This window comes from Myotis myotis, unplaced genomic scaffold (assembly GCF_014108235.1).
Source record: "Myotis myotis isolate mMyoMyo1 unplaced genomic scaffold, mMyoMyo1.p scaffold_m19_p_6, whole genome shotgun sequence".
Classification (NCBI taxonomy): domain Eukaryota; kingdom Metazoa; phylum Chordata; class Mammalia; order Chiroptera; family Vespertilionidae; genus Myotis; species Myotis myotis.
The window spans coordinates 80,202,940-80,211,122 of NW_023416368.1; the positions used below are offsets into that span (position 1 = coordinate 80,202,940).

Consider the following 8,183-nt stretch of genomic DNA (forward strand, 5'->3'; position numbering starts at 1 on the left):
CCCCACAGAAGCCGGTCAAAGTAGCGGGTGCCCAGGTTACCCACACTTCTGTCCCACTTGGCTACAAATCTGGGTTCCCATACATGCCCCCACTTGAGGTTGGACAAGTTGCTATAGCAGTTCACAGAACTCAGGAAACCCGTTGACTTGCTAGGTTAGCAGCTTTTATAAGGACTAGAGCTCGGGAACAGCCGGATGGAAGAGACGCATAGAGCAAGGTTTGGGGAAGGGGCTGCCTCTCCTGGCACTACCTCCCGGCAGGTGGATGTGCTCCCCCGCCCGGAAGCGCTCCGAGCCCCTTCATTTAGGGTTTTTGTGGCAGCTTCGTCACACAGGTGTGATTGATTAGATTGCTGGCCTTTGGTGATTGACTCGGTCCCCAGCCCCTCTCCCCTGAAAACTCCATCCTCTACGGAATGCTGGCTCCCCTGGCCACCAGCCCCCTTCCTGCGGTTCCAGGGCCTTTCCCAGGCCACACCCTCAGCATAAACTCAGGGGCGGTTGCAAGGACTTGTTACAAATAGCAAAAGGCACCTCTTTCATCTGTATCATTCTGGAGCTGTTTCAGGAATCAAAGAGGAAAGTCCAAATAGTATAACAAAAGATACGCCCTCTTCTCACTTAGCAAATTACAAGGGTCTCAGGAACTGTGTGAAGGGACTAAGGCCAAATCTCTACTTAATATAAATCACAATAATAATAATAATAAAATAATAATAACAGCCTGTGCCCCACTAGTATAGTCCTCATGTTACTGGGGGGACACTGAGCACAGAGAGATGGCATGGCCCACCCAGGTCACACAGGACAGTTGGGAGGCTAGAACCTTCAGTCCAGATGGACACCCCAGCGCCATCGTAAGCAGCTGCTTGAACTTGGGCGAGGGGTCCCTCAGCTTCCAGGGGTACAGAGCGCGAGCGGCAAGGTCATGCTCCACCCACCCCATCCCCGAGGCCAAGCCCAGTGACTCCTCCAGGCCTCACATGATCCCTGGATGAGCAGCCCTGGGATCACGCTGTGCGTTTCTGACCAGCCTGGGTCACCAGCACGGCTACCTTGGCACTCACCATTCTGGACCTTAAGCCCATCTTGGCACAGCCTCCTTGCACAGGGAAGTTCCCAGGGCAGGGGGGTTGGGTGGGGTGCTGGCACTGCTGCTGCAGCTGGTGATGGAGTGAGGGGGGGCGGGGGCGGGGGTCCCTTTCCTCAGGGCCACCAGAACCAGTGCTAATGTCAGGGTCAGGCCAGAGGACAGGCTGGCGGGATATTTTTAGGAAGGGAGGATGTGTGGCGCCTTATCTGCCACAAGGGGCAGGCGGTCTGGCTCGGAGGGGGGAAGAGGAGAGTAAAGAGAGCAGGAGGAGGGAAGAGGCAGCCGGGGTGACATCCACCCGCACCCCCTCCCGCCCAGCTGGCCCATGACTAATTTAGGCAAAAGGCAGCGTGGAGCTATTTCCATGCAGAGGGAACAGGTGCGGGGAGAGGGGGGCGGGGTGCTTGCTCCCACCCCGTGGGCCATGCTGCCAATTGGCCGCGTGTGGCCTCCCTCGTGGCGGCCTCTGGGCTGCCCGGGCCTATAAAGGTGCCAGGTTTTTCTCAATGAAGCCGGGACGCAGCGCAGTGCAGCGTTGGACCCAGCGGAGTGCCCGGGATTCAGCAGGCCGAGCGCGATCCCCGCCGCCCCTCCGCGTGGAAATGAAGTGCATCGTGGGCATCGGAGGGTGAGCGGCCTGGGCGCCCGAGGGGCGGCCTCGCGGGGGCAAAGGCGCAGAGGAGCGCGCGGGGAGGCCGCGGAATGAATGGAGGGCTGCCTGGGGTCCCAGGCCTGCGGCCCAAGGTCTGAGTGTGGGGAGGGGTCTGCGCGCTTGGAGGCTGGGCGCGCCCATCTGCCTGGGCGCGAGCCCAATTTTAAATTTTCAAACGGAAATTACTTTTCCCCGCTATACTCAGTGTAAAACCAAAAACCAGTGGGACTCAGAGAAGACTTTCTGAAGCCCAGACAGGCCCTTCTAACAAGGCTGGGACCATCTTGGCGGGAAGGTGGGGGAGACACCCTACCTGGAGGCAGACAGTGGGCAGGTGGGGCAGCCCCCAGAATGGCATTCCGGTGTGACTTCTGTCAGCACCTGGCAGTCAGGGCCCCGCTTCCCCGGGTATTTAAAGTCTCCATTTTGCCGGGCTGGTGTGGGCTCAGTGGTTGAGCATCGACCTGTGAACCAGGAGGTCAGAGTTCGATTCCAGGTCAGGGCACAACCCCGGGTTTCAGGCTCAATCCCCAGTGGGGGACATGCAGGAGGCAGCCGATCAATGATTCTCTCTCATCATTGATGTTTCTAGCTTTCTCTCCCTCTCCCTTCCTCTCTGAAATCAATAAAAATATATATGAAAAAATAAAATAAAAAATAAAGTCTCCATTTTATTACCAATAATCTGGCCTTTTAAGATGATGCTAGGGAAGCATTTCACCTAATCAGGGGCTTAGGGACAGAAAGTCCTACCCAGGGAGTTGCCCTGGCCCCTTCCCTCACTTGGTTTAGACTTTTTTAAATTAAATTTTAGAGAGAGAAAGGGGGCAGAGAGAGAGAGAGATTTGTTGTTCCGCTTATTTATACATTGATTGGTTGGTTGTTGTATGTGTCCTGATGGGGTGTGTGGGGGAGGGAGGGCGGCGGTGATTGAACCCATAACCTTGGTGTATGGAGACTATGCTCTAACCAGTGAGCTACCCGGCCAGGGCCCTCCCCCACTTGCTCTGCTATCACCCAGTTGACATTCCTAATACGTTTGAAGGAGGGCCCCTACGTTCCATTTTGTTCCAAGCCCTGCAAATTCTGTAGCCACCGTGAGTGCAAGGCGTGTCTTTTAGTAAGGACCCAAACGCATGTCAGGGATGTTCTAAGCTGCTCCCCCTTAGTATCCGAGGGTCCCCATTCCTGTCAGCCCTTTCAAGTGGCTGCAGCTCCCCCCTGTCCCACACCTGGCTTTCTGCCTCTGATTCCTAAAGTAAAGACCGTAAGGTCAGCCCTGACCGGTTTGGCTCAGTGGATAGAGCGTCGGCCTGTGGACTCAAGGGTCCCAGGTTTGATTCCGGTCAAGGGCATGTACCTTGGTTGCGGGCACATCCCCAGTAGGGAGTGTGCAGGAGGCAGCTGATCGATGTTTCTAACTCTCTATCCCTCTCCCTTCCGCTCTGTAAAAAATCAATAAAATATATTTTTTTAAAAATAAAAAAAGACCATAAGGTCAGAGGGACGGACACTGATTTCCAGAAAGGCCTTGCAGTGACCCTTCTATGTCCTTTGTCAGCTCCAGGAGGCCAGAGTCTCGCTCCCTCTGCCACAGGGCGACCCCTCCCCCGTCCTGGTCTTCCTGGCACCAAGGGTCCCCAGGATTCGGGACTTTCAGTGCTAAAAACAGAGACATCCTTGGCTGTGGGGCGCGGCTACAGTGTTTTGGCCAGGTTCAAGCCTCGGACTAATGGAAGGACAGGGTCCTCTCATTGCCACGTGCAAGTCCCAGCTGGAAGGCAGGGCCCTCCCAGCACAATCATAGCCAACGGCTGTGGCTGTGAGCTTGAACCTATGGTCCAAACACGTAGCCCCACGTGCCTTGCGCTAAAGTTCAGGTGCATGTAGTTGAGTGAGGTTGGAACTCACGAGAATGCTGTAAACAACGTGATCACGCCCCTACTTTGCCTCGTGGCATCAGCTATAAAATAAAGACACGGCTTGTGGGCGCTGGCGCTGTCTCCTCATCAGGGAGTATTCTCTTGTCTGTCTTTTCCTTAATCCTTTCACCCCCCCCCCCCCCCTCAGTTTACCTTTGGCCGCAACACTTGGCAAAGCAGGGCAAGTTGGTCACCTGCTTTTACAATTGCTTTCTTTTCTTTGCTTTTCTTTGCTTTTCTTGTTTTGTCTTTTCTTGGTTACAGCCAGTTCATAAAGTTGAGTGCCTCTTAGTTTTGCAGTGAACTACTGGTTTTTCTATTGCAAATATTTTTTTCTCCACCAGTTTGCACTTGTTTTAACATTCTGAGCCCCACCCCCCAAAAAAGCCCTACTAGGGCTCAGTCATGCTTGGATCTCAGTTTCCTCTCTGGCTCCACCTCCTGGGTTTGCAAAGACGCTGAAGTGAGTTCTGTGCTCAGGATGGTCCTGCGCCCACCAAGACTGAGTTAGCTATTTCTTTTCATACTTTCCGCTCCTTTTCGCTGCTTAAAAGGCCTCCTGGGTTCTAGGCAAATAATAATATCCTCTTGGCTCTATGGTTTTACAGTTCTGTGTTTATATTGGAGTTTGATTGGGGGGTGGGGCTCAGACCCCTCCAGGCAGCCTCACCCTTACGATGTCTCCACAGCATGACCAACGGCGGCAAGACCACACTGACCAACAGCCTGCTCAAGGTGCTGCCCAACTGCTGTGTGATCCACCAGGATGACTTTTTCAAGGTGGCCGCCCTCACCTGGGATCAGGAGGAGTCAGCCCAGGCTACCCTGTCCTCTGCTGCCCACTGTGGGCTGGGCACAGACCCCTCCCCAGTCAGGAGAGCAAGGGATGGGTGTTCTCACTTACTGAGCAGCTACTGTGCACCTGGCACGTTAGACTGGCATTCGACTGATGGAGACGCTGCTGTTCCCATAGGGGGTGTGCCACCAGACCAGTGCCACGGTGGCCTTCCAGGCCCTTTCTCCCTCTGCACCTCCACTTTCCCATCTGCAAAATGGGCTGAGCCCACCTCCACGCTTTCTGGAGGGTGAGGGGTGATGAGGTGATGGATATAAAGTCTCCTCCCTCCTGGTCCCAAGAGTCATGAGGTGGGGGAGGGGAGTGTCCCAGTGCCAGCCTGAACCCCTCAGAGCCTGTAAGCATCAACTGCAGAGGGTCGGGGCAGGCAGCCCCGCCAGGCCCTGGGCCCCTCACTGTGGGCTCTCCAGGAGCCGAGGGGCCCACCAAGATTCAGTCAGCCCAGGGTGGTGGTGAGGCGGGAAGGCGGGCACTGAGCCCGGGGTTCGGGCTCCTCTGTTTCAGCCCCAAGACCAAATCGCCGTTGGGGAGGACGGCTTCAAGCAGTGGGATGGTAAGGATGGCCAGCGGCCCCGCGCCCCTTGCCTGCCCTGTCCCCCCTTCCCCGACTCTGCCAACGCCGCTCTCCCTGCCCCCAGTTCTGGAGTCCCTGGACATGGAGGCCATGCTGAGCACCGTGCAGGCCTGGATGAGCAACCCCCGGAAGTTCGCCCGCGCCCACGGGGTCAGCGTCCAGCCGGACGCCTTGGACACCCACATCCTCATCCTGGAGGGCTTCCTGCTGTACAGCTACAAGTGAGTGGCGGCAGGTTCCCGCCCGACACTCTGGGTCCTCCCAGGGGTGGGGCTCAGCTCAGAGGGCCGGGGCAAAACCCCCACTTCTGGGGGAAACTGAGTCCTCCCTCTTGGCCGAGCAGGGGGTTGGGCTGGACCCCTGGCCTCACTGTGGGACCCCGGCCAAGACATAGCACCTCTGTTGGCCCATCCAAATCGGGGGCTGCTGTGGGGCGTTCCTGGGCCTAGCAGGAGACTGGCCGATGCTGGTCCCCTCCCTGACCCCTACACGAGCAGCCCAGACCCCACCGCGCCCCAGCCCTCATCACCCAGAAAAGTCCCCGGAGGCCGAGGCTGGGGGATGTGTGCCTCTGACCCCATGAAGGAAGCCCATAGCGCTGACCGTGCCCTCCACCCCTGCCAGGCCCCTGGTGGACTTATACAGCCGACGGTACTTCCTGACCGTCCCCTACGAAGAATGCAAGTGGAGGAGGAGGTGAGCCGGGGGCCCCGTCTGGATTCCCCGGTGGGACCAGGAAACCACCAATGCCTCCTGGACACAGGCCACCCTGAAACCACTTTGGCGGCCAGCAGGCACTTAGCTGCCCATGGTGTGTTCCAAAAGCCCCAGCCAGGGACCTGGAGGCATGGCCCACCTCGGCACTGCCCTAGGCATCTCCCAGGCTCAGGGGGTGGAAAATGGCAGAAGCCGGAGCACCCAGACCCCAGCCATGGCCCCTGACTCAGTGGTACTCTCCCTGAACAAGTTCACATCCCCCAGGCTCTGCCCATGGTACCGCCTTGGGCAACATGGGCGTCACTCATTCTTGCCAATCTCTCTCCCCAGTACTCGAAGCTACGAGGTCCCCGATCCCCCCGGCCTCTTTGATGGCCACGTGTGGCCCATGTACCAGAAGTATAAGCAAGAGATGGAGGCCAACGGCGTGGAAGTAGGTAAGGCCCTGAGTAGGATGAGTGAGGCCTGGCCCTGGGGGGACCCTGAGCCCAGCCCCTCCCCATGGGGACCAGTTGGGAAACCTGGAAGTTCCTCCTCAAGTCTCATTGCCAATCCCTCTTGCTTTGGACCCCGGAGGCTATTCTAGTCCAGCAGCCTGACTGCAGGTCGGCTTCCTCCTGACCCAGTCTGCCCGGCTCCCTGTGCGCCGGCCGCCTCCTCCTGGCAGCAACCTGGTGTCCCAGCAGTTGCGGCCCTGACCGCGGCCTTTCTGATTTCAGTGTACCTGGATGGCATGAAGTCCCGTGAGGAGCTCTTCCACCAGGTCCGGGAGGACATCCAGAACTCGCTCCTGAACCACTCCTAGTGGCTGGGGGATGGGGGGCCCGACCCCGGACTGGAGAGACACACATACAATTCCGGCCACAGTACGGCCAGGCTGGCGGCGTCCCAGCAAGATACCGCACGACCATTTTCCTTGGTGGATGTCTGTACATATGAGAGTGGAGGCCCCACTCACAGCCCAGCATCTCAGGGCCCTGGGATCCGCCCTGAGATGCCTCTGTAACCTCACAGCAGCTTAAGTATTAAACCTGATCCTATTTTTTGTAACTGTCGGAGTTCAGCCTGTTGTATTTGAGGTGCCAAAGAGAACCCTCCTGTCCCTTCTCCTTGCTTCATTGGTGGCCTCTGGGGGTGGGGGGCGCGGGCACTGAGAGCTCTGGATGGTTAGCGCCACCTGTTGGACCCATACCAACATGACCCCAGGGGCTGCTTGGGGTTACTTGCGGCTTCAGTTTCCCCAGAGGGGAAATTTCCTACCAGCTTTCTTTTTTAAAAAAATTATTTATTTTTTTTGGGGGGGGGCCCTAGCCAGTTTGGCTCATTGGATAGAGTATCGGCCTGCTGACTGAAGGGTCCCAGGTTTGATTCTGGTGGTTGCAGGCTCGATCCCCAGTGGGGAGTGTTCAGGAAGCAGCCGATCAATGATTCTCTCATCATTGATGTTTCTGTCTCTCTCTCCCTCTCCTTTCCTCTCTGAAATCAATAAAAATATACTTTTTTAAAAATATTTTTTTGTATTTTATTGATTTTTTACAGAGAGGAAGGGAGAGGGATAGAGTTAGAAACATCGATGAGAGAGAAACATCGATCAACTGCCTCGTGCACATCTCCTACTGGGGATGTGCCCGCAACCCAGGTACATGCCCTTGACCGGAATGGAATCTGGGACCTTTCAGTCCGCAGGCCGACACTTTATCCACTGAGCCAAACCGGTTTCGGCAAAAAATATACTTTTTTTTTAAAGACCCCGAATAGCTGCAGCAATCTTGAGAAAGAAAAACAAAGTTGGAGGAATCACAATACCAGATTTCTAGTTACACTACAAAGCCACCATAATCAAAACAGCCTGGTAGCGGCACAAGAACAGGCAAGAACAGAGAACCCAGAAATCGACCCAAGCCATGATCCTCAATTCATATTTGACAAAGGAGACAAGAGCCTACAATGGAGTCACGACAGTCTCTTCAATAAATGGTGCTGGGAAAATTGGACAGATACATGCAAAACAATGAAACTAGACCACCAACTTATACCAAACACAAAAACAAACTCAAAATGGCTAAAGGACTTAAATGTAAGTCGTGAAACCATAAAAATCCTAGAAGAAACCATAGGCAGCAAAATCTCAGACTTCTCTCGTTGTAATATGTTTACAGACACATCTCCTAGGGCAAAGGAAACTAAGGAGAAAATAAACAAATGGGACCGCATCCAACAAAAAGGGAGCCCGCTGTGCGGGAGAACATATCTGGCAATGACACATCTGGTAGAGGGTTAATGTCCAAACTATACAAGGAACTCATGCAACCTAACAAAAGGAAAACAAACCATCTAATTAGAAAATGGGCAGAGAGGGACCGTGCAGG

The 8,183-nt window shown here is 55.4% G+C and overlaps 1 protein-coding gene across 1 annotated transcript; it reads left to right on the forward strand.

Annotated features, from left to right (window-relative positions):
* The first annotated feature begins 1,375 nt into the window (after positions 1 to 1,375).
* NMRK2 (nicotinamide riboside kinase 2) lies at positions 1,376 to 6,864 on the forward strand. The gene is made up of 7 exons (XM_036313761.1): positions 1,376 to 1,721; positions 4,357 to 4,447; positions 5,028 to 5,076; positions 5,162 to 5,318; positions 5,722 to 5,793; positions 6,145 to 6,251; positions 6,534 to 6,864. Exons 1-7 carry the CDS (start codon positions 1,600 to 1,602, stop codon positions 6,617 to 6,619), a joined length of 684 nt encoding a protein of 227 aa, XP_036169654.1. The 5' UTR covers positions 1,376 to 1,599; the 3' UTR covers positions 6,620 to 6,864.
* Positions 6,865 to 8,183: the final 1,319 nt, after the last annotated feature.

What these genes read in the sequence shown, in the direction of transcription:
- NMRK2 (XM_036313761.1), top strand. Translation starts at nt 1,600, where the DNA reads ATGAAGCCGGGACGCAGCGCAGTGCAGCGTTGGACCCAGCGGAGTGCC. An exon ending in TGCATCGTGGGCATCGGAGG is followed by an intron (nt 1,722 to 4,356) that starts GTGAGCGGCCTG and finishes ATGTCTCCACAG; the next exon opens with CATGACCAACGGCGGCAAGA. An exon ending in ACCAGGATGACTTTTTCAAG is followed by an intron (nt 4,448 to 5,027) that starts GTGGCCGCCCTC and finishes CCTCTGTTTCAG; the next exon opens with CCCCAAGACCAAATCGCCGT.